We start from the raw sequence: 26,329 nt of genomic DNA, 5'->3' as shown, positions 1-26,329 counted from the left end.
TGCAACAATACACTATGGAATGTTCAATGCCTGATGTTTTGAAATTGTGCATCATGCATCTAGCATGGTCATTCAATGGAAACAGGTACAGAAGAGTCCATCTTTTCATCAATTTGTTGTTTGATCTAAAAAATAGAGTTTTTGGCTTGTTTTAAACTTTATAATGGCAAATCCTTTTATTGAAATTTGAACCATATTGCAATTTCCTTAAAGCAATAAGAGTGGTATGAGTAAATGACTGAAATGTGGAAAGCTGGAATAAAGCAACACTATTGTAAAATGGGAAACCAGGGCTGGAAGAAGGTAGAAAAATACCACCTAACACCACATGAAGTAGACAATCCCTTCAGTGTGTCAAACTCTTTTCTTTCAACCATGACTCTATGCAATTTGCCTAATTAACCTGTGACCCTCCAACGGTTGTGGAACTAGATGGTCTTGTGATATTAAGTATTACTGCATCCTCCTAAAGAAAATGTAATGACCATGTAGAAAACTAACATTAAAGCTATCGTTCTAAGAGTGAATGGAAAAATGGCAAAGTAGAAATTCTAACTTCTAACTAATTTATAAAGTACTAGTGTTCTCTGTTTAAGGTTTACCATTAATTCCCTCATTCTGCTCTGGCTTTTCTATTATTTTAGTTGACACTACAGTTTCTTCAATGATTTCCTCATAAGTCTCGCCTTTACGAGCTGGTGATTTGGAGACGGTTTTGGAGGTGGAATCAGATTCGTCTTTCTTGGATGCTGCAGGTGTACCCCTAGAGGAGGAGGAACTATGAATGCGAGGCTGGTAAGAATAGCTTTGAGAAGGATTTGGAGGCATGATGCTTATTCCGGATGTGCTAAACCTGGTCTCTTCACCTTCCAGCAGTTTCCTGGAGATAGTGACATTGTAAATTAGTAATGTTATTAAGAATACTGTATTATTCATCTGACTTGCAGAAATGTTAGTAACATAAGAATTGTATGAAATGACCATGAACCTTACTTTTTTCTTTAACAATCTAATGTTACTTTTAACAAGTAAAAATGACGAATGCATTCCACAAACATTGCACCCACTGTTCAGTTTTTTCAGTTTAGCTTTAAGGTTTAAATACATTTTTCATAAAGCAGTGCATCACAATTAAGCAGGGCTTTCAAAGTGGTTTTGGGAAAGATTTTGTTCAAGCAATAGGTGCTGAAATACTGTCAGTTGTTAGAGCTAACACAGCTCACTGCAATCAATGCTACCAGTATGCATCTAAGAGACATTCTTATTTGATTTGTATTATTCAGAAGAAAGCTTTAGACTTGGTGGTCCTAGAGACTTTCATAATTAGAATGGGTGTACATAGTAAAAATTCTTAATATGGATACAATTGGAAACCTTAAACTCCTTGACCTGGGCAGCTGCAATATTGGGGATGCTGAGTTCCAGGGATGCAATTACGATGACAACAAGATATTTTTTGCAGCGTTGGAGGGGTGGGTACACAGAAGCATTACTTTGTTTAAATTTAGTAATGAAGGAAAGACTGGGCGCTAGATTCCACAATTGTGTAAATATATTTTAGCAGCCAGGTGCATAGACGGTTTTAGGCAGCCTAAAACAGTGACCAGTTCGGTAGAGGAAATAATGACAATCATAGAAAACAGTACAAGGGTTTCAAGTAACTCCCAAAGAAGTAGATGGTATTTTGTCTTAGGATCTAAAAGTTTCCATGTATACAGGTGGCACTGTCATTGTCATTCACTCCACTCTGCCAATTCAGATAGAAACCCAAGGGGTAAAAATCACTTATATAGTGTAGTATGTTTATTGAGTACCAGCCATAAAACAATGTAATAAAATGCTCACAGATCGGCACTAACGAGATCAACCTGTCTGCCTCTGCACTTAAACCTGAAGCTGGCATGCTCTCCGAATACCAGAAGTGACGTGGCCGGAAATGGCAACCGTAAGTCCCGCCTCAAATGTGTTATTGTCAAAATGATGTCATCAGAAAGCATGAACCGGACGTCCCGCCTCAAACGCGTTATCCTCAAAATGACGTCTTCAGGAAGCAGGAGCCAGAAGTCCCACCTCAAACGTGTTTTCATCTAAATTACATTATCGGGAAGCTACTTCCTGATGACGTCATTTTGACGATAACCCATTCATGTAAGCCACAAGTTGCTGCTAGATCATACAACACCAGATTTCAGTGACAAAAGATGTGAGTGGATTTAACCCAGGGCCCCCAAATTTTATCAAATAACTGTAGCTTATCTTGGTGCTCATAAGTTAGTTTGTACAAAGGAAGGCTAGCGCTAGTTCACCAGTTGTTTCCATTCAGTTAGAGAGTGTGGTCACTTCCATATCTTTAGCCACTTAAGCCCCAGCCCTATTTCGGACACTTTTTGTTTACAAGTTAAAACCAGTATTTTTTCCTAGAAAACTACTTAGAACCCCCAAACATTATGTATATTTTTTTAGCAAAGACTCTGGAGAATAAAATGTCGGTCATTGCAAAACTTTTTGTCAAGCGGTATTTGCACAGCGGTCTTTAAAATGCAATTTTTTGGGAAAAAAATTGAAAAATCACATTTCACTGCATTTAAAAAATACTAAACAGTAAAGTTAGCCCATTTTTTTTGTATATTGTGAAAGATGATGTCACGCCGAGTAAATAGATACCCAATATGTTACGGTTTAAAATTGCGCCCCCCCGTGGGATGGCGACAAACTACGGTCAATAGAGATCTCAATCTGCGACGCTTTAAATTTATTTAAGGGTTACCAGTTTAGAGGTAGAGTGTAGCTCTTTTTTTTTAAATTATTGCGCACGCTCTGGCGATCGCGGCGATACCTCACATGTGGGGTTTGAACAGCGATTTCATTCGTGGCTCGACTTGGCGTATACGTTTTTTTTTTGTGCGCGAGCTAACGGTGACGGGGGCAGCGAAATTTTTTTTTTTTTTTTCCTATTTATTTTTTATTTTTTTTAAACTTTATTACAGGTTTTTTAAAAAAAAAAAATCTGATCACCTTTATTGCTGTCACAAGCAATGTAAACATCCCTTGTGACAGCAATATGTGTGACAGGTACACTTTATGGAGGGATCGAGGGTCTAAAAGACCCTAGACCCCTCCACTACACTTCCCTGTATGTAAAACGCCGAAAACGGCATTTTTGCATACAGCCGTTTTTTAAATTTGCTGCCTTTTGCAGCACAGTAACCCGGAAGTGAAGTCATGGACGCCGCCTCCGGGTTACGTCATCGGAGCCCCGATCGATGCCGTTTCCGGCATTCATCGGGACTCCATCCAGCCGGCGGACGTGCCGGCTGGGTGCTCGGGGCTCCCGGTGGGACGGGAGCCCCAGGCAAAGCAACGGAAGGCGGCGGGGGGGGGACGTCCCCTCCCGCCCCCCCGGGTAACGATCGAGCGGCTCCCGAGCCGCATCGGTCGTTACCGACGGAAAGCCGACCGTCGGCTTCAAACCACGGTACCGGTATAAACCCGCAAAGTGTACCGACGTATCGGTACGTTACTATGCGGTAAGTGGTTAGTAAGACCTTCTACTCCTATTCAGATTTCTTGGACATAATGACAAGTCCAAATGGTGTTTAAAAAAAGTAATTTATAAACCTAATTTATACAAAAATTAAATAATTGCAGTTTGAGATATTTCATTTGATTTGGGATGAATGGTACTTTAAATTGAATACAACTTGCACTAAGCTGAAGTTCTAATTTAATGAAAGCAGTTGATTTATTTGTATTACAAGGCCCTGTGGATATTTTATATAATTTACCTTCCATTTAAATAGTGGATTATGTTCCTAACATACAGACTAATTGAAAAATACAAAAGGTTTGTGAAATAGAAGATTACAAAGTTCGGTCATGTCACCTTTATATTTTTTTATTTGCCTTCTTTGTAAAATTCCTGTGTGCATTGGGGCCAAAATAAAGCCCCACTCATGGATCCCTGTTATTGAAAGAAACTGAGCCACCCCTACTTGCTGTGTGCCATCTATTTTTTCTTGTATCCTATTGATAACCATCTTTCTATTCATGGTCACCTGACTGTCTGTTCTTCATTTCCACATCCTCTATGTCAGTCTGAGGGAGGAGTAATGCAGTGCACTGGTGACAAGTAGAACATAAATGTTCTAAGACTACATGTCCCAAGAGGCATAGCACCTTCCTCAGTCATAGCAGTGTGTAGTAGCAGCATCAGTCAGCATTATGGTGTTACTGGGTGCATTGCTTAGCACTTCACGCTACAGTAATGCCCACGCATTACATTGCCAATGTGCTGACACCATACATTAGAGATGCTAGAGATGTTTCTTTGATGGCCCATGTGGCCAGGAAAAGGCTACTTGACACTGGTCATCCCAGAGATGGGAGGATTGGTGCCACCTACTGAGCTCCAGGAGGCACACAGGATAGACTGAGAGAAATCAAATGACATGAACTATGGAGGAGCATCTATTTAGATGAGGCTGGAGTTTGTCAAGAAAGCTTATGTTAAATGCATGCCCATGCAGATGCAAATATGGAACAATCTGCATCAACACACATGAGCTTTCCTCTCCAAAGTCAGCATTGGTTGCCATGTCCATTGGCTTGCAGCTGAAGCTTACTTTATCTTCAGTGCCTTCATTAATGAGCCCTGATGCACTGAGACCATGCAAAGCCCTACAGTTTGATATCATATTACGCATACCTCCCAACTTTCTGAGATAGGGAATGAGGGACACCTATTAGCAAAAGTATGCAGGCATAGAACACACCCCCTGCCATGCCCCCTTAAAGAAGAATTGTACAAAAATAAATGATTGGTTAAACTCACTAGTGCTTTTTTACCACTACTGTTTCTTTATATCGGCTTTTGGAACTTACAAATGCAGCAATTTAGAAATTGGAATAAATGTGTATTACTGTAAAACACTTTTTGAAAGATAAATAGTGCATTTTATATACATCTCTATAGATCAGACCAAAATGAGGAACAAATGAGGAGGACAGAGGGACATTGTTCCAAATCAGGGACAGTCCCTCAAAATCAGGGACAGTTATGTATTCTAGTCTCCTTTGTAGTTAATGGTACATTATTAAAATTCGAAGCAGTGTATTTCACTAAAATATTTCTCTGTGTTAAATTTTGATGCTAACATTAATGCACTAAAAAATATAAGCTATATAGTTACCTGTATGCAGCAATCTCAATGTCCAGGGCCATCTTGACATTCAGCAGATCCTGATACTCTCTCAGATGACGGGCCATCTCTCCCTTTGTGCTCCTCAGTTCATTCTCTAGCTGATTGACGGTGTCCTGTAATTAGAAAGGAAAGGCCTTTAGTTAATTTGTCAAATACATCTAGACATTCCTTGATTTAGGCTATATTCCCATGGTTGTCATTTTTTTATAATGGGCACTGTAACCTTCATTATTTATCTCCTAACTGGTGTGGTCACTAATATCAGTATTTTAATGGTTTTATTCACAGCATAGTTAGAGACAATTCACCATAATATTGCTTTTATTTTTAAAGTTTTGTGCTTGAAGCCCAGAAATATAGTGAAATCTCAGGATGAAACCTTAAATAGTTTTCTCATGTTCATAATGTACTTGCAAGGTTTTTAGGGTAGTAACTATACATCAAAGGCCTCCAAAGCAAAGTGAGCATAAGGCAACATGGCTTCCAACCTCTTCTTTAACAGAAGTTTCCATACTGACACCTCTACAGTTTTAAACCAACAGCTAGCACTGTAGAATACTGATTAATATTATAGCAGCTTAAATGAAGCGCCTAAAGCATGTATCTATTCATTTAGTCTAAAACTAATTTCCATTGTTGCCTAGAGTAATCATTATTTAGCCAGGTTGTACAGGCTCCCTGTGCTGCCATAACTGTAGTTATACCCTGCAGGGATTCCTACCCCAAATCCAGGCCATGCCAATTAGTTAATTTGTCTCTACCTTAATCAGTCTTACTGCATATAGTATATAGCAGCTTTTCTCAACCAGGGTTCTATGGATATTAAAAAAGAATAGCGCGCAAATGCAAAAGAAATTACTACCAAATCTGAAGAGAGTCCATAAATAAAAATGGGGGTTTGGTCCCACCATATGGCCATATCGTGCTCAAGCCCACTACTGCGTCAAAGTACCCCATTATCAGTGGGTCCTACACTATCCATGAAAAAGAGATGAATCCAGCCCTTCTAACCCTTGGAGATAACACTCCTTGCTGGGGAAGATGTGCAAATGCACTACAGGGGACTCCTCCTATATCCACTTGATGGTGGACACTGATTGAGTACAGGTGTGTGTGGGGGGTGAGGGTTCTATGGAACATTAGTGTTTCTCTAGAGGTTTCCAGTGGTTCCTTGAGCAATGAGCAATTATTTCCTCCCAGATAAGCTGCCACTGACATCAACAATCTTTTCAGATATTTATAAGGAAGAAAAGTCTTCCCACTGACCACCAGAGTAAGGAGCATACTTTCCACTGGCCAAAAGTGTTGTAAAATAAAAATAAATAAATAATAATAACTAATAATATAATCTATGTGTATTAAAGAAAAAGATAATATAATATAAAACAGTCATAAATAGTGCAGAAGGCATCCAGAGGATAAAGTGCCCCTTTTTTAAAACAATCCAAAGATCCAGTTCGATCTGCTAAAGTGCAATGAGATTTTCTCTCCATGTTTTTAAAGTATTTAAAGGTAAAGTTCCTCTTTTATGTATTGCTTTTGGGTTAATTGTCAAGGTGGCGTGGAAAATGTATTAACTTTATGACACTGAAAAATCTTGTTGTCTGTTTAATGCAGTACATGCACACAATATTCTTTAGCCTCGTTTATTACCTTCTTCAAATTAAATCACATTCAAGCCAAAATGTGCACAAGCACTATCATGTGTATCTTTTACAGATTGGAGGACTCCTCCATATAGATTCATTCTGGTAATAAGTGCAAATCCATTCAGTGGTGAAGTATTGTTCACAAAGCATCATAAGACAGGTAAATTAAAATCATACCAATAAACATCTCCACTCTACCAAATAGATATTAGATTTTTTTTTTCCCCAGAACTCTTTGCTTTAGAAACAGAGAGCGTATTTTTCTTATACTTTTAAGTCCATCTATATGTTACTGTGGTTTTATCATTACTATTGGTTTTTACACTATTTAGATACATAGGGTGGAGTGCTTGGCAGAACTTCACTATTTGTTTTTTATTTTTATATAACTGTTTATGCTGGCCATGGGTACAATTTTCTTTGATTTGATTTCCTTTAGATTTACCTTCAACTATGAAGTGCAAGGGCCTGCCTGATTACATACAAATTGACAGTGTTTAGGTTTGACCTCATATTATATGGTTTTGGTAAATCTACAGGAAAATTATATAATGTATGGCCAGCCTTAGTGTAGATAGATATATATAAGATAGATAAAGCGAACAAAAGTGATATATTTACCAACTTCTACTGGTTTATTTTACAGTGGCCAACAATATCAGCAAGCATTTATGTACTAAGCAAACAATTGTACCTTCCACAAGGTACTTCCAAGTGCCCCAACAGTCAAGTTTTGAAGAGCCAAAGCTCAAAGTCAATAATATTAATGGGCCTTTTGTTGTGTACTGCTGAAACTTACAGCAACTGTCATATCTTGTAATGTATGTACTTAATTACATTACATTCAATAGCAAAAGATGTAGACGTAACAGTGTGTCATTATAAAGATGGATGCTCATTATTATTACATGGTGTCTAAATCTGGCCATTAGATAGGTGTGTACTGCCACTGCAACCTTCTGAATGGCATAAAAAGCAGTTCAATTCATTACTGGTAAATCTGCAGACAAAGAAACACAAGTTATGCTTTTTCCTTATACTTGGAAATTAGATTACATTTATTATGAGAGCTCCTTAGTTATTATTTAATGCTCTGATAAACTTAACACGAACAAGGTGCCACTCCCTAGCCAAAGATGGCGATTGAAGTTAAAATGGGCGGATCCCAGGTCATGATTAGACTGCTTCAAATATAATCTCCCTTTCCTATGGAAATAAACATGATCTTTGGTATACCGTTGTCCCTAACCAAATATTATAAATAAATGTATATTGTAGTAATAATATATTTTTTGAGTGTAGTTATTTCTTGTTTATCGTTTTAATTTTTGCATACATATTTCCATAATATCCTACAAACTTTAAAATGTGTGTGATATTTTGGACTTCCTTTTTCCATTTTAACAATTCTAAGAATCTGTCACTTATATTCTTTCAGGCTTAATATTAAATCGATCACAGTTATCTGTTCTTGTAACCTCACTTTTTTATATGTGTGCATATAAATATGCATTGATTTTATTCCATTCCTAATTGCTTAAGACCATGTAAAATATCCTAAGAATTCTTATGTTAAAAGAGCTAAGCTAATTTATTAGTATCCTTCAGCCAACATAGAGTTTAATAAAGATGCTATTAAAAGCCTGTCACTTTAAAAGCATATTACAGTAATCAGTCTTCAGTGCTCATTCTAGGTTGTATGGTTTGGAAAGCTCCCTTGATAATAGGATGAAGTGTCTTTGTTAGAGCTGCCACTCCCTAGCCCCCCTCCCCTTCTCCTTGGAGAGCTTTACTTTCCCTGTACCACAAAGTGCTTTAATGAAACTGTTACATAAAGAGGCTCATATATAATGCATCAAATGCGCCTTCCATTGCCTTTCATTGTTTTAATAAGGAGGATTACATTACTTTATTATAGTGACAAAATATAGCAAAGTATAGGAACAGTTATCAATAATTATAATTAATACGTTGTAAAGCGCTGCGCAAGCTGTTGGCGCTGTGTAAATCCTATATAATAATAATAATATGTATATAGTTAGTTGTAGCTCTTTGATTATAGTGAGGAGATCACTCTTAGCCTGGATGTGTGTGCCAGAGTCAGTTTCAGCACCATGGACAGGGACCAGCATCCCAGCACCTTATGGACAGAGGAAGGTGCACCAGCCTGTTTGGAACACAATTTCCGATAACTCCACACTAAATTTTAAGGTTTATTAAAAATAAATATATCTTATTTGCTCCAATCTGACCTGTTAAATATGTCATTAGAAGTGTTTTAATATATCTGACAACTGCAAAAATAATAGCTGTTCATCCAGCCAGAAATCTGCAAAAACTCCCTGTGCTTACTCTGGACTGTAAACAGCATTGTTCCCTGCTATTTCCCTGGACTACAAAACACCTCCCTTTGTTGTGAAAAGGAGAGGGAGATGTTATGTAGTTCTAACATACTGTTATGTAGTCTAACACACTCTGTGTCCTAAGGTGAAAATGCTGCTCAGTAGGGTTGTCACCCTAGGACAGGAAGTGAGTTAATGGCAGGATTACCAAATTAAAGAAAAGAAGTGTGAAAAAGAAAATGTATGCAGCCATCACATCTAAAGACCAGTAAGCTGCAATACTAGCAATTTGTGGTACTGGGTTTATGTTGAATCTGTTTTATATTCAGTATTGAAACAATACAGAACATAAACATGATAGTACAGATCAAGTTCCAGTGAATAAACAAATATACATATAGATAAAAGTAATGCAATGCAAGACCTCACGATTAATATTAATATAATAAAGTAAAGGTAATTTCGATATGTTAAGATTACCAAAGCATCAGTATACAATGTTAGCACCATAGCCATCTGGTAATGTTAGAGATCACTATGAAAAGGGTGCATACATACACTGCTGTTCTTGCCCATAAGCGGAGCAGTATATTCCAAAGCACTAAGTACAGTCTATGAGAGTGTTTTTGGGGTTAGATAAGCTTAAGGGCTCATGTACACCATATGCAGTACAAACGCAATAAAAATGTATTTCAATGAGCCTAGTTTATACCAACTGCAGTGATTAAATGTGCGTTTAAGAAAAAAGAAAAGTACAGCATGCGGCATTTCTCGCATGTGAACGCACCAGAATGCACATAAAACGCAGAAAACAAATATAAATGCAAAAAAAATTGCCAACACTACAAAACCACAGACTGAACACAGGAGTTGCGGTGTAAATGAGCCCCTAATAATGCTCTAGCTGATAGGCAAATAACTATTTAACATGTCTAAATCGTGCAAAGTATAGATTTTACCTGCAATCCAGAAACCTCTGCCATGTACCTGTCTTCCATCTCCTGGATCTGCCTTTCCAGAGATTCATTGGTCCCTCTCAGACTTTCTATCTCGATAGTTTTGGACTGAAGCTGCCTCCTATATTCATTGAGCTCCTCTCTGCTGGCTCTGATCACCTCGGAGCTGCGGGTTGCCTGCTCACTTAGGTTGGCGAATTTAGACTTGTACCACTCATCAGCAGACTGCAGGTTCTTGGCTGCCAGAGACTCATACTGGCATCGGATCTCTTTCAGAGCCGAGGTGAGGTCAGGCTTGGTGGTCATCTCCATCTCCACTGAGACCTGGGAGGCTTGCACCATGGCCATCAGCTCTGTGATCTCCTCTTCATGGATCTTCCTCATAAAGGAGATCTCATCCAGCAGAGATTCCACCTTCTTCTCCAGGTCTAGCCTGGCCAAAGTGGCATCATCCACATCTTTCTTATGTGCCTTCAAAGCGTATTCAGTTTCTTCTCTCATCCTGATCTCATCCTCATACTTGCCCTTTAGTTTCTGCAGATCATCCTCCAGGCTGTCCCTTTCAATGATCAGCTGGGCTTTCTCATTGCTCAGGTCCTCCAGCTGGGAGCGGAGATCTTTCAGCTCTTGCTGGTAGAGCTCCCCCAACCTGGAGGGCTCAGACTGCCTTTGCCGCAAGGCGACCAACTCGGTCTCCAGCACCTTGTTCTGCTGCTCCAGGTTATGGACCTTCTCGATGAACATGGCAAAGCGGTCATTGAGCCCCTGCAGCTGCTCCTTCTCATTGGTGCGGACGATTTTGTATTCGTTGTTCTGGGCTGAAGTTTGGGTCAGATCTAAGTTTTCTCCAGACACATAACCACCAGATCTTGGAGATCTCCTGTAGGAGGATAGTGAGGAGACATTGCTGCGGGTCTGGGTCCGGTACCCTCCAGATGGGCTGGTCCTAGAGGAACCAGTGCTGCCCCCGATGCGGCTGCTAGACCGAGGAGGGTCTCCAAAGATCTTCCTGTAGGAGGAGGAGAGGTAATGGTCTGAACTGTAGCTCATCTTGGAAGGCAGATGAGGGAGGGACACCTTCAGCCAGCCTTTTATACTGCCAGGCACGATCAATAGCCGGGGAAGAAAAAAGCCTTCACTTTGCTGGCAGCACTATGGGAGTTTAACCTCTTCCTGGCCAGATAGCTGTCATTTTACCATGTGCTGTAGATGCTTTGTGTCCCTCTGTGGATGCCAAGCGATGGAGATCAGGAGAGAAGTCAAGGCTTCAATGTGCTCAGATGGAACTGTCCATTTTGCCGCAGTGCTGATGTCAGCGATCCTGCCTAATTCTCTGTGCCTGGTATAGGGGGTCTCCCTCTAGATTATTCTTGGCACCATTCCCTACCAAAAGAGGAAGCCCAGCAAAGAGTTAAATATAAATCTGCATCATAATAAAACAAGACACCAATCCCTGGGGTTACATAAGCAGACCTCTCTGACTTTAATCCCATAATTCTTTTTTTTTTCCAAACTCCAGCAGAAATTCTCTTGTAAGCGTCTATCTAGTGATAAATCCAGATGGGAGGGAATCCTCTGCCAAGTGATGGCTTACAGAGTATTATATCAGTCTTTCCATTTCCAGCACATTGGATCTGAGCTCCTTGTAATGGTCCATTGCTTTAAAGGGAAAGTAAAGCGTAATGGTTGTGAGCGCATCGTTAGCAGTAGTTACCTTAAAGTATAACTAAAGGAAAAACTTTTTTCTTTTTTTTGGGATAGAGTGGAGAGTTATTAGAACACTTGTCAGTTTTTTTTTGCTATCTGTGTCCCCATTAGGGAGATCCACCCTCTCTATTTGTCCTGTTTACCATTATCACTGACAGTGAGCCCCCGTTCACACTGGGGTGACCTGGTCGCCTGACAGGTCGCCGTAGGTCGCCTTCCATAGAGAAGCTGCGGACCCGTTCTAATAGGAGCGACACAAGTCGCTCCGACTTAGAAAAAGGGTCCGGAGCTTCTTTTGGGCGACCCGGAGCGACCTGCATAGACTTCAATGTTATGAAGTCCGTGCCGGCCGCGCTGAGGTCGCGGTGAGAGCAGCGCCCCGCGACCTATGAGGTCGCCCGGCAAAGTAGCGTCGCCCCAGTGTGAACGGGGCCTTATAGTAAAAGAAAATCCCAAATTTTCGGTTGTCCCCAGAAAAGTAATAGAGGGGAAATCTTCCAATGGGGACACTAGTGCCTCATTTCCACTGAGCAGTTCGGTTCCGTACGGTATGCAATTTTTGCCATTTCCATTGTCAAAAGTTGTGAATGGTACCCTAATTTCGAACCGCACCGTACCACTTTTTTGGGAGCCTTTCGTTGGGGTACCAAGCACATTAGTACCATACTAACAGGATGGAGCTACACTGTTGAGGTACTGTTGAGCTGAGGTACTGTTGGCAGTGGAAGTGCAAGCCTGATCAAGGTGTACTGTTCTGAACCGTACTGAACTGTACCGAACCGAACTGTACCGCTCAGTGGAAATGAGGCAATGGAATTCCCTTCATTTGCAGTGAAAACAAATCTGCCCAATGGAACAAAAGGTAAAAATACTGACAGGGGTTGTTAATCCAAATTGGGAAGAAGTTTTGCCTTTAGTTTTTAAAGTAGAACTATAGGCAAAACTTTTGTTTTCATTTTGGATACAGCAAGTAAGGGGTATAACCCCTGTCACATTTTTTTATTTTTTTTCTCTGCATCTGTATACCATTGCAGAGATTTTCCCCTCACTTCCTGCCCTGTAGCCAAACAGAAAGTGAGAGAAAAATCTCCACAATGGTACACAGATGGTGCAAGAAAAAATAAAATAAAATAAAAAATCTGACAGGGGTTATACCCCTCCCTTGCTGTATCCAAAATGAAAACAAAAGTTTTGCCTATATTTTTACTTTTAACAAAAACTAAAGTATGAGTCAGTATTTTTGCCATTTATCCCATTGGGGAGATTGTTTTCACTTCCTATCCCACTGACAAAATAGAAATTGAGGGATATCCCTCCAAAATGAGGGAATCCTTGGTTGTGACCAGCGCTAGTGTCCCCATTGGAAGATTCACCCTCTTTTCTTCTTCATGTGACAACCAAAAATGTGGGATTTTATTTCACTTTCACTCTTGGTGGTAATTGCAAACATGATAAATAAAAAGTGTGAATCTTTTTAAAGTGTTAGTAAAGTCTTCTTACAGTGACATAAAGCCCTCATTCACATTGAATGCGGCTTTAAAATAGTGCGACTTATTCTAAAATCGCACAATTTCAAAGTGAGTTTAACAGGGGAGAGGCAAGCTGTGGGGCTGTATGTGCTGGAGCCAGCTCGTCCAGCTTCTCCCTCTGTCAGCACTGGAGCGGCTGTTACAGGAAGTGTTCCCACCCCTTCTCCGGTAAACATCGCTAAAATGAAAGATCCAGAGCGAGCTGTGTGGGTTGTTCTCGTTCACCCTTCTCCTGTCAGCAGCAGAGGGGGGGGGGGGGGGCAGCAGAGGGGGGGGGGTGGCTGAACCAGAGCAGCGCACAGAGAGGGACACTGTGGGTTATAGGAATCAGTGAGCAGTATTGCGCAGTATTCTCTAGCAACCAATCAGTGAGCGGTAATGATGTGCAGTAACCTCTAAAAACCAATCAGTAAACAATAATGATGTGCAGTAACCTCTAGCAACCAGTGAATGGCAATGATGTGCAGTAAATTCTAGCAACCCAATCAGTAAGCGGTTATGGTGTGCAGTATCTTCTAGCAACCCAATCAGTGAGCAGTAATGGTGTACAGTAACCTCTAGCAATCCGTGAGATGTGATGGTGTGCGGTTATTTCCAGCAACCAATCAGTGAGGTGTAATAATGTGCAGAAACCTCTAGCAACCAACTAGTGAGCAGTAAGGATGTGCAGTAACCTCTAGCAACTAATCAATGAGCCTGGACCAATCAATGAGTGTGAACCAGTTCCTTATATTTACATTATTAAAGTCATTCTGAAAGGCTTTCTTTTAAAAAATAAAATAAATAACAAACATGTTATACTTACCTGCTCTGTGTAATGGTTTTGCACAGAGCAGCCCCAATTCTCTTCTCTGGTCTCCCGCTGGCGCTCCTGCCCCCTTCCTTCTGCCGAGTGCACCCGGTGCAAGCAGCTTACAATGGGGGCACCCAAGCAGTCTCGTTCCCGAGCCGCAGCTCTGCGTGTCCTTTCACAGAGCTGTGGCTTGGCCCCGCCCCCCCTCTCTCCTCACTTGCTCATGCAATTTGCTGGATCGAGATGCTGCTCAGGTGAGTATTTGGGGGCTGCAGAGGTTTTTTACCTTCATGCATAGAATACATGAAGGTAAACAAACCTTGAGTCTCTAGAACCACTTTAAAGTTATTTGAGATAAGTCAATGTGTGTGTTTGCTTGTTTTTTTGGGGATTTTGTGGTGGAGAGCAATTTTGCATGGCGGGGGGTTTTGGGGTGTGCGGACGGGGCTGGAGGCCCCAAGAAAATGCTCAATAGGGTTTAGGTCTGGAGACATGCTTAGCCAGTCCATCACTTTTACCCTCAGCTTCTTTAGCAAGGCAGTGGTCATCTTGGAGGTGTGTTTGGGGTCGTTATCATGTTGGAATACTGCCCTGTGGCCCAGTCTCTGAAGGGAGGGGATCATGCTATGCTTCAGTATGTCACAGTATTTGTTGCCAATTGGCATTCATGGTGCTTCAGTGAACTGTAGCTCCCCAGTGCCTGCAGCACTCATGCAGCCCCAGAGTATGACACTCCCACCACCATGCTTGACTGCAGGCAACACACACTTGTCTTTGTACACCTCATCTGGTTGCCACCACACACACTTGACACCATCTGAACCAAATTCAATAATGTTTACCATTATCAATGAAAATGAAAGCAAAAGATTTTGAGTTGTCCCCAGAAAAGTAATAGAGGGGAAATCTTCCAATAGGGACACAAGTTCTGGCGGCCTGGGAGGCCCAAAAGAATTCCCTTAATTTGCAATGATCTCCTCTCACTTCCTGTTTTAGTTATGGGACAGGAAGTGAAGAGAAAGCTCCCCAAAGGGACACAGATGGCAAAAAAATGTTCTATTTTAAGAAATGTAATACTTGCCTACAGTATGTTCCAGTTTAAGCTGGTGCCATGACCGCTGCTCCAAGTTTCCTGTTTGCAGCATCCTTTGGCCCCACCCTTGCATGCAGGGACTAGAGTTGTGTCTCCCTACACTGAGTGCTTCAATAGAAACACACAGTCCTTAGCCTAGGATGGCAAGGCCACTCCCCCTGCTCCTTCTTCCTCCTCTCCCCTCTCACCTCTCTTCCTCAAACGGACTGACCCCATACTGAACTGTTCATTGTTAATGCTTTCCTGTGAAGACTGTAAGTTCAGGGAAGCAGCACTGAGAGAGCAGGAGCCAGCAGTATTGAAAGTTGTAAACTGCAAGTTCTGTGGTAAGAACTTCAACAAATAGTTTACTAGGTAATTTTTTTTGTGCTCAATGGGTTTAGTTTAGACATGTGGCAGACCCTGCTTTTCCTCTGAAAATTCCCGGTGGATCACTTTTCAGAGGCATTTGACCAGTAATGAGGATATGATATGTCACCTACTCACTGTCTGTTTAACTCTGTAAATTCTGCACCACCACTCCACAACTGGGAGCATTACATGATGCAGAGTGGCCTTTTTTACTTGAAAGGGTCGCATCTGGCAGCAGTACTGCTTGCCAAATGCAACAGGGGGTCAGCCACAACATGTGTACAACACTGTCCAGCTGCCTTTGCAACTTTAGGAGAGTGGTCTTGGAGTTGTAAAACTTTGATCAACTATCTGTTTTTACTACCCCCAACCTCAAGTGTAACCAAGCCCTTAAGCTAGCTTTCATGTAGAAATCTAATCTCTAGGGTGCTTGGTCCTCTTCCTGACGCTTAACTTCCAGGTTTAATAGCTTCTGGTCATTGGCTGAACTGCATTCAAAGAGGACCTGCCACCTCCACCTCTCTCATCAATTGAGAAAAGTCTGGTAAGGGTTGTATGAAGGACAGGATTCTCTCCCCCATTCAGAGATTGTGTTACATTCAGTGTAAACAATGCGCAGGCTTGATGAGGGGGGAGGAGGTGGTGGAACCCTGTCAGGCCATCTTAAATGCAGTTCAGCCTGGAGACTTGAAGCTGTTGAGCTGTTGGCAGTTCTGTTCAGACTGTCCTGCAACTCACCTATGAGTTCACTCCCATCAGGCTGACTTCAGTCCTCTTCTGGATCCTGAGAGAATACCTCTGCTGGACAGTCAATAGGAATTGTCGGAATAACGCCAGAAGTAAACAGAAGAGGAGAAGGAATGAGCACTGGAGTGTCAGGTGACCATGGATAAGGGTAAGTGAAAAGGGCATTTATTTTTTTTTTCAGCAGTTGGGGGGGGGGGGGGGGGTTGTAATTTAATCCCAGAGATGGAGAGTCGGCTAAAGATGAAAAAAAAAACATCCTAGCAACAGGCAGGAGAAGGGAAAATTGAATTTTTTGGGCAGTTTAGCACAATTTGTTTGTGTCAACCTGTTGGCCCTATAACTGCATAGGAAGTTGTATGCTATGGCCAACTAATTCTTAACCCTTTCGGTACCGATCACTCATTGTGTTTATTCTGGAAAGGAAGGGGAAGGGGCCTGTAAACATGACATATTGCTGAAGGATCCCATTGTGTGCCTGCACCTGCGAGTGGGAGAGGAAGCCGTAAGCTCTGGGGGTGGGGGGTCAAACAGGGGGACCTGGGCAGCAGGGGGAAGAGGATGGTGCACAGGTAGGACAGGGAGTGTGACTGGTGCGGTTGAGGGCAATTATTGGAGCCGATCCCTGTATGGCTCTCTCTGCAGCGACTTAAAGCCGGCTTCTCCTCCGCTCCATCAGCTTTCAGCTGCTGCAGAGAGAGCAATACAGGGGATCGGTTCCAGTAATTCCCCCCCCCCCACCACGCCGATCACTGATCACCCTTCCTACCCACATCAGAGTCTTCATGATGCCCAGACTCCCCTGCTGACCTGGGCCCCATACAAGAGGACCAGTGGTACCCCTTATCAGCGGGCCTGAACACAAGGACAGTTTTAGTGGTTCCACTGACGACAGCTATGACGAAAATAAATTCCTTTTCCGTTAACGAATGAAACGAAAATGTGAGAGAAGGACGTTTACCTTCGTGAACTTCTGGTTTCCACGGAGCTCCATGCTTAGCAGTTAGCACTGTGCAGCATTACAGGCCTCCTTAAACTACTGTCCAGAGCAGCTCTGTGCATTACAGTCCTGCCGACGAGAGTCCCGACTCACGACCATCCAGAACAGAGCACTGTGAGTGTGTACTTAATAGGCCTCCCCTCAGACCATCTGCTAGAGCATGTGTACATTACAGGCCTCCCCTCAGACCACCATCCAGCACAGTGCAGCATTACAGGCCTCTCAGACCACTACCCCAGAACCCTGTCTCTGTGCATTACAGGCCTTTCCTCAGACCACCATCCAGAGCACTGTGCAGCATTACAGGTCTCCCCTCAGATCACCATTCAGAGCACTTTGCAGAATTACAGGCCTCATACCACTGTCCAGAGCAGTGTGCGGCATTACAGTCCTTTCAGACCACCATCCAGAGCACTGTGTGCATTGCAGGCCACCTCAGTCCACCCAGAGAGGCTAAATCTGTATCTGTGAGTTTGTTTAAACCTTAATACCATAAATAATAACATATTAGAATTTTTTAGTCCAGGAGTATATAATAAGTTTGAAAATTCTAGAGAAATGCTTAAATAATGCATTACAATTTAACTAAACCCATAAGATTTTAGTTGATTAAAATGATTTTAGTCAACTAAAATGAACTGCAGATTTAGTTGACTAAATATGACTAAAAAATTGCAAATTAGTAAAATAGGACTAAAACTAAAATAGCATTTTAGTCAAAAGACTAAGTCTAAAACGAAATCAAAGTTTGCTGCCAAAATGAACACTGGTTAGTACAGTGATCTGTCAGTTTTTCTTTTTATCGTTCAGCCTGCTGGGTTGAACTGAAAACAAAAACCTATCGTTTGTACTAGGCTTTAGGTTCAGGTTTAGGCTACTGGGACAGGGACTGTGATTGGTCCCCTGCAGTTGCCTCTGTAAGCTGAAACAGGCCACGGTCGCATTCCAACTCCCCATTGTACAATACAGTGTTAATGTCACTGTGCCAAAGTTCCAGAGCTGGCTCGAGGCAGGTAAGTAGCACAGCCAGCACTGTATCCCCCAGACATAAGTACTGCAAGAGAGCATTTTTTGATATTCCTAGAGTGACAGTAATTTCCATGCTTTAGAGCTCTGGGCATGAAGACTAATAGCTTGGCAACCCCCTAAAAGTGATAACGAGCAGACTTAGCCCATACACATGGGCCAAATGGTAGCAGTCACCAGCTAGTTAAAAAAAAATGGCCGACATTTGGCCCGTGTGTATGCCAGCCGGTCCAACAGAAGCCAATTTGGCTGGCTTCTGTCGGACATGCATTCTGGAAAACCAGCAACCGGCCAGCTCCCAATCAGCGCTCTGAGCCGATGGCTGAGTTCGCTGACCGGAGATTTCTGGCGGGGGGGGGGGGGGGGGCATTGCATTCCCCTATCAGAACACAACAGCTCAGCGGGGGAGATCGCTGTACTAACGCCGGATCGTTAATACAGTGGCTCCGACCAGAACTGACAGTTGAGCTTAGTTGAACAGAAAAAAATTGATATTGTGTACCAGGCTTTAAGAGGGGAATGTGGATGGCAACAAGGAACCATAACTGTTGTGACGATGGAAACCACTTAAACTTAAGAACAGACAGCTGACAACCTGCAATAGTGCAAGTGATAAGTATCCTGGCTTTTTGTTTTATTACAACATGTATGGAACCAAGACAAGACTAGCGCAAATTCCTATAGACTCAGAGAAATGTAAAAAAAAACATCTCAGCTGGATTTGGGCTTATAGGAATTTGCACTAGTCTTGTCTTGGTACCCAAAATTGTCAACAAACTAGTAAGTGGATCAAGTCTGCCTTTTTACACAAAGCCACAGGTTTGTGTTATGCAGAATTACAACCTTTAGCACCATGTGGGCCAACTGCCGGCATCCTGATGAACAACTGAAGACACCAAAGGTTGATAATGAGGATGTCAAATTTGTCCGCCGAAATGTTGCAGTCCCTCTAAAAATCGATGATCGATGCCATTACTAATAAAAACAACAACAAAAAGAAGTCCAAATATCTATCCCATAGTTTGTAAACGCTATAACTTTTGCGCAAACCAATTAATATGCGCTTTTTGGGATTTTTTTTAACAAAAATATGTAGCAGAATACAAATGGGCCTAAACTGATAAAAAGAATTTGATTTTTAAAATTTTTTTATTGGGAATGTTTAATAGCAGAAATATTGTTTTTTTTTTTTTTTTCAAAATTGTTGCTCTTTTTTTGTTTATAGCGCAAAATCTAAAAACCGCAGAGATGATCAAATACCACCAAAAGAAAGCTCTATTTGTGGGGAAAAAAAGGACATCAATTGTATTTGGGTACAGCATCGCATGACCACACAATTGTCAGTTAAAGCAACGCAGTGCCGAATCGCAAAAAATGGCATGGTCATTAAGGGAGGTAAAACCTTCCAGAGCTGAAGTGGTCAAAGGCATAGTCTACCTTTGAGACCATTGAGACCATGTTTCATGGTATTTCCATATCTAGGGTGTAATATGAAACATAGTCACAGCCCATCCCAACCCCCCCCCCCCCCCCCATGAATCATGGGGTGTTTCTCCCTGTAGTGTCCTGTTGGCTTTTGAATTTACAGGAGTCTGTGCATTGCAGTACGATGCATTGATCATGATTGCAATACTCTGCAGACTTGAATGCAAGCATTTATTAAATGCACATTTTTTATTTTATTAATGAGGGTGCATTTAATAAATTGTTTTAATGCCTTTAAAGAGAATTTTGCCTTTTAAAATCACTTAGTCTAAATACATTTAAAACAGACTTGCTTGATGTAAATTTTGTAATCCATGTGTGTGCTTTTCCAAAACTTTTATTTGGTGTAACTTATGTTTATATTAGATACCTGTGTATTGGGAAGTGTGGCTAATATCTTATATAACATTGGAATGAGGGAGGTTAAGTTTCAGTCTTCAGGCTGAAGACACACGGATGACAGTCTTATATTCCCTGGATCAACTTTACCTTTAAATGTTAGTACCCAGTTATATAATGTGTATTTAGGAAAGAATCCAGACCTTTTTTCTAAGCAATCTACTAAGCTGGACAGAACCAGCTCTTGGGGGAGTCTAATCCACATTTTCCCAGCTCTTACTGTGAAGATGTCTTTCCATATTTGAAGATTAAATATCTTTTCCTCTAGACGTAAAGAATGCCTCCTTGTCCTCTGTGATGACCTTAAAGGAGTTGTAAAGTCAGGAAGGTTTTTTTTACCATAATGCATTATATGCATTAAGATAAAAAGCCTTCTAGGTGTAGCAGCCTCCCCAGCACCCTTAATACTTACCTGTGTCCCCTCTCTGTGCAGCAATGTCCACATGTCCCTCGGCCATCCTGGTACGCCCTTGGTTTCCACGGCTGTCAATCAAAGTAGGTGAGCCAATCAGGAGAGAGAGGGGGGCTGAATGGCAACTCCGTGTCTGAATGGGCACACGGAGCTGCAGCTTGGCTCGGGTGCCCTCATAGCAGGCTGCTTGGTGTGGGGGCACTTGATAGGAGGGAGGGAACAGGAAGGAGGGACCCGAGAAGAGGAGGATCCGGGCTGCTCTGTGCAAAACCAACTGCACAGAGGAGGTAAGTAAAACATGTTTTTGTTTTTTTTGGGTTTTTTTAAAAACGAGACTTTACAATCACTTTAGATTGAATTACTCAACACCAAGTCCACCATATGGACCACTTATGTATTTATACATGTTAATCATATCCCCCCATTAATCTCCTCTTCTCAAGAGAGAATAAATTCAGTTCCTCCAATCTTTCTTCATAGCTGAGCTCCTCCATGCCTCTTATCGGTTTGGTTGCCCTTCTCTGCATTTTTTCCAGTTCTTTGATATCCTTTTTGACAACTTGTTCCCAAAACTGAACTGCATATTCCAGATGAGGTCTTACTAATGATTTGTACAGGGGCAAAATGATTAAAATAAGAAATGATTTTGCTTGCTTTTGAACCCGTAGCTTGGCATTGCACGCTATTATTAAGCTTATGATCTACCAAAACTCCCAGATCCTTCTCCACCATTGATTCCCCCAGTTCTACTCCCCCTAGTATGTATTAAGCATGCATATTCTTAGCCCCCAAGTGCATTACTTTACACTTATCAACATTAAACCTAATTTGCCAGATAGTTGTTCAATAAATAATGCATTGAGGTTGGCATGTAAATTGGAGACATCCTGTAAGAACGTTATTCCACTACATAGCTTGGTGTCATCTGCAAAGATTGAAATGGTCATTTTAATTCCAGACCCTATATAATTTATAAATATACTAATAAGTAAGGGTTCCAACACTGAACCTTGGGGTACACAACTGATAACCTTAGACCATTCAGAGTAAGCATAATTTACCACTACACTCTGAATTCTTTCTTTTACCCATTTTTCTATCAGGCCAGGATTGGCTAATTGGGAGCACCGGGAGAATTCCCGGTGGGCTGGTGGCCACGTGGGCTGTTGTCATGGCACTGGGTTGAAATATGGATGCTGTCTGGCAGAGTTGGGGGACTGAAGTCACTGACTTGACTTAAGTCAGAGGACTTGAGACTTGCTTGACTAAAATTAATAAAAGACTCGACTTGACTTTGACTTGGTATTCATGACTTGAGACTTGACTTTGACTTGAGACATATGACTTGAAATGACTTTACTTTTTTAAGTTATTAAATATTTGCATTTTCTCAAGATGTGTTAAAGCAAAATTAATGTGCCTGTTATGTTTCTGACACCACAGTCACTTAAAACACCTCAGTGTGTTCTGATTTTTAGGACACTGGCTGTTTAACAGTGGAAATACTTAACATGTTTTTAGTGACTGTGGTGTTGAAACATGACCGAGCGAAGGATTTTGAGCTGTTTGGGCATTCAAAGTGTTTCTTTAATACGCCAAGAAAAAAAGCACTAAGCAGTTTTGTTAATCTTGAAAATAAAACAAAACCTTTCCTGACCACTGACCTTTAACTGATGTAAAGGGGAAAATTGGGGTAGATCAGTATTTTGACTTGATTTGTGACTTGACCAAAATAAATGACTTGACTTGACTTGCTTGACTTCTAGCAGGGACTCGACTTGACTTGCTTGCTTTTCGCCACAGTAACTTGGGACTTGCTTGAGACTTGAAGGTTAAGACTTAAAACTTGCTTGTGACTTGCACATGTGTGACTTACTCCCATGTCTGCTGTCTGGGTCGGCGATATGTAGGTGGAAGGAGGGGAGCGGGGCTCGGCGGCCGGCGATGCGTAGGTGGGAGGAGGGGAGCGGGGCCAGCGGCTGGCGATTAGTGATGATGATGCATAGGTGGGGGGAGGGGCCCAGCGCTGAGTTTCTTTCTATGGTGTCCTGTGAGCGGGGGCGTGTCGGCGTCGCATACTGACGTGACGTCGACGTGTAACGCCTCCACACGCAGCTGGTAACGGACGGTCCTGCTTGTTCCCTTCTCCCCTCTTCAGATGCCCTGAGTAGTTTTTGTGTGTCGTATTCATAAAGCCTCGCCCTCTATTTGAAATAAAGCTCCACTCAATGGTCTCTCCTCTGAGGAATAATGTGTACATTTGCATTATCCCACAAAATTTTAATAAAAATATATGAAAAATATATGATTCATATATTTTTATAAAAATTTTGTGGGATAATGCAAATGTACACATTATTCCTCAGAGGAGAGACCATTGAGTGGAGCTGGATTTCAAATAGAGGCTTTGTCGATTGTCGTTGAGCCATACAGTTATATAAAAAACAGGCACAGCATTGCTTATAAGTGTAATAAGGCTCATCTTTATAATGCACCATTTTATTAAAACTATATCAGTTAACCACTTCTGGACCAGAAGATTTTCCCCCTTAATGACCAGCCCATATTTTGCGATTCGGCACTGCGTTACTTTAATGGACAATTGTGCGGTTGTGCGACAATGTACTCAAATAAAATCGATGTCCTTTTTTCCCCCACAAATAGAGCTTTGTTTTGGTGGTATTTGATCACCTGTGAGATTTTTAGTTTTTGCGCTATAAACAAAAAAGGGCGACAATTTTGAAAAAAAAAAAAAAAATTTCACATTCTGCTATATAACATTCTCAAAAAAAAAAAATTTAAAAATCAAAATTTTTTAACATTGTAGGCCAATTTGTTTTCTGCTACATATTTTTGATAAAAAAAAAATCGAAATAAGCATAAACAGTGCGCCATTGCAAACTTATATTCTGAGGTTTTAATTACATTATTTTAATATAGTCAGTCATGAACTAAAGTGGGCCGGTCTAAGGCATGAAACTCCAGGGCTGAAAATGAGTCCCACACCGGCCCTGTTTTCTATCTATTTACAAACTGATCTTTCCAAGCCTGTAGACTTTACATTACACATTAGCTGCCACTTTAAGACTGTGATTTGGTGCTGTGTTTTTGGCCCGTACGCTGCTGAATCTTGGTCTATAGCAATGGGAGCAACACTAGCCATTGGGACAAATAGCCAGCAACACGATCACTGGCGGCAAAGTTAACCACATGTCATCAACCTAAAGGCTCCTGTATGTCACTGTAAACAAGAGCCAAATTCACATATACTGTATAACAACCACATCTCAAGTGAAAGACTTCAGCTACAGTTCCTATTGTGTTACACAGGCAGTGTCTGTCTGCTTGTTTGCCTTTATTTTGTCCCTACCTTACTCTGTAGCTAGGGGGTGCTGTATGTAGTTAGTCCCACCTTATTCTTCATGCTGTAGCCTCTATTCACCACATGTACTGTAGTCTCCTAGAGCTAGACACACTATGATTTTTGGGGCTATCTGATGTTCACCTGTTATGATCTGCAAAAGTCTTCAATTAAAGGTTTCTACAATTTGCAGGATGTCATTTGGATCAAGTCACTGTCTGCTAATTCTCCTTAGACTGTAAGTTACAGCTATCTTGCCACAACTTGCCCAGTTATGGAGATTACACTTACAGTGTCTAGACTGGAGAGGCAGAACAGTCCCTGCCCAATGGCCATGCCCCTGTAATGCGCTTCACTTGGATTGGGCTTAATCAATGTTTTAGCCCAATCTGGGTGAAATGCTTCAGAGGAGCATGGCCAATGGGGGAGAGACTGCAGCAGAAGCCTGTACATTTACTTTAAGATGTGGTTGCTATATAGAGTGTGTTGCTTGTGGTTTTGTATCATTGTGGATGAATGTAGTAGGACATGCTCCTCAAGAAAGCAGCACCTGCAGTGGAGGGAGAGCCAACAGGATGATATGCAGGAGGCTTTGGTTGGCGCTATATTTGTTAAGAACCAAATCCAGTTTCCATGTAATACACAAGCCTCATAGAGTAAACAAAACCATTACCTTACTGGATGGAGACAAATCCCCCTTAAATTTGTATCTCACATGCTCATCCCCCCCCCCCCCCCCTGACACTGCAGCTCACAGTGGGAGGTTTTCAGCAGCAGAAGCACAGCTGTCAATCTACAAAGCAGTGACCAGGACTAGGTGTCGCCAGGTGCTAATCAATGAGCTCCAGGTTTGTGAATCATAAGTGACATTGCTGATAGCCAAGCAACATGGATTTCCTCTCACTACCTGTTTTGGCTATGGGACAGGAAGTGAAGAAAAATCTTCCTAATGGGACATGGATGGCAAAACAATTAAAAAAACTGACAGGGGTTATAACCCCCCTTTACTCTATTCAAGATGAAACAAGATTACGCCTTCAGTTCTTCTTTCAAGTTTATATTATAATAAAAATAAGAAAAGGAAGTATTTAAAAGATGACAAACACTGCATTGCAAGAGAAAAACACTACAATAATAACTTAAAGTATGTGCTCACTAAAATATACTCTATTGGAGGATCAAAGTTCCTCTACGCCTTTGATCTGGGGCTCCCACCAGAGAAGATTGCCGGAGAACCAGTTTGTCTATGCAGATGAATTTCTACTTACTAGGTAAGCATATTTGAGATATATTGTTTAAAAAAACTCTGAGTTTGCAAATGTATTCAGAAATACCATGTTACTGTCTGTAATATATATTTATTCTGTTTTTATGCTAAAGACGTTGTGAAAAAATGTTGTGCCTACTGTATGGCTGCTCTGCTGCAATTTCAGGTAGAGTAATATTTATTCTTCTGACTCTGATGTTCGGAAACAAGCTCAAAGGATCTGTTCACCCAAAACTGCTAGTGCAATTGAAAACACGAACACTGCGGTGTGGCCGCAGCACCAGTGTATCTGCAATTTTTGTACGCTTTACCTGCAGTATTAGCCACTGTCCTATAGACTTTCTGTTAGGTTGTATGTTTTTTGCCACGTTTTCTGAAAGTGCTTTCTGAAAATGCAGCAAAAATGCACAACCTAAAACCCCTAAAACCATGGGAAAAGCGCACGGAAATTATGGATACACCTGCTCTGCAGCCAAACCACAGCATACCAGTGTGAAACCAGCTTAACCAGTCGTCGACCACCCGCCGCAGTTTTACTGCTACAAGGTGGCTCGCTTGCGCAAATCAACGTACCTGTACGTCGGCCGCACCTGCAGGTAGGGGCGCGCATGCACCCACAGGTAGGGGGCGCGCACACGCCCGCTGACTCGGCAATGAGTGGATTCTCTCCAGAGCCGATCACTCGTCAGGTCCAGGCCAATAATTTATGGCCTGGACCTGCTGATCGGTTCTGGTAAATCACAGCACGTCCTGTGCCTGTGTAATGTAGACACAGGCACAGAAAATTATGCAACCTCCTCCCCTGGAGCCCTTTTCGGTTCCAGCGTGGGAGGAAAAAGCATCAGACTGTGAGTACACAAGCACTATACTGACACCAGTACATTTCTCACCCCCTGATCCGCCTCCCCCCAGTTAACCCTTTCACTCCCTGTCACAGTTTTACTATATATGGTATACAGATATTTTACTGATCACTGTATTAGTGTCACTGGTGACGCCAGTTAGTGTCTGTCC

At 41.7% G+C, this 26,329-nt stretch overlaps 1 protein-coding gene across 1 annotated transcript; it reads right to left on the bottom strand.

Moving 5' to 3' along the window:
* Positions 1–220: 220 nt before the first annotated feature.
* On the bottom strand, positions 221–11,458 carry INA (internexin neuronal intermediate filament protein alpha). Its single transcript, XM_082269300.1, has 3 exons — positions 10,152–11,458; positions 5,190–5,314; positions 221–880 (listed from the first exon to the last, which is right to left on the bottom strand). The coding sequence occupies exons 1-3, from the start codon at positions 11,196–11,198 to the stop codon at positions 592–594; spliced, it is 1,461 nt and encodes a 486-aa protein (XP_082125426.1). The 5' UTR covers positions 11,199–11,458; the 3' UTR covers positions 221–591.
* Positions 11,459–26,329: the final 14,871 nt, after the last annotated feature.

Source organism: Pelophylax lessonae (assembly GCF_965119305.1).
Source record: "Pelophylax lessonae genome assembly, chromosome: 9".
Lineage (NCBI taxonomy): Eukaryota > Metazoa > Chordata > Amphibia > Anura > Ranidae > Pelophylax > Pelophylax lessonae.
Note: the sequence above shows the minus strand (reverse complement) of the source record. Positions and strands in the feature narration are given on the sequence as shown.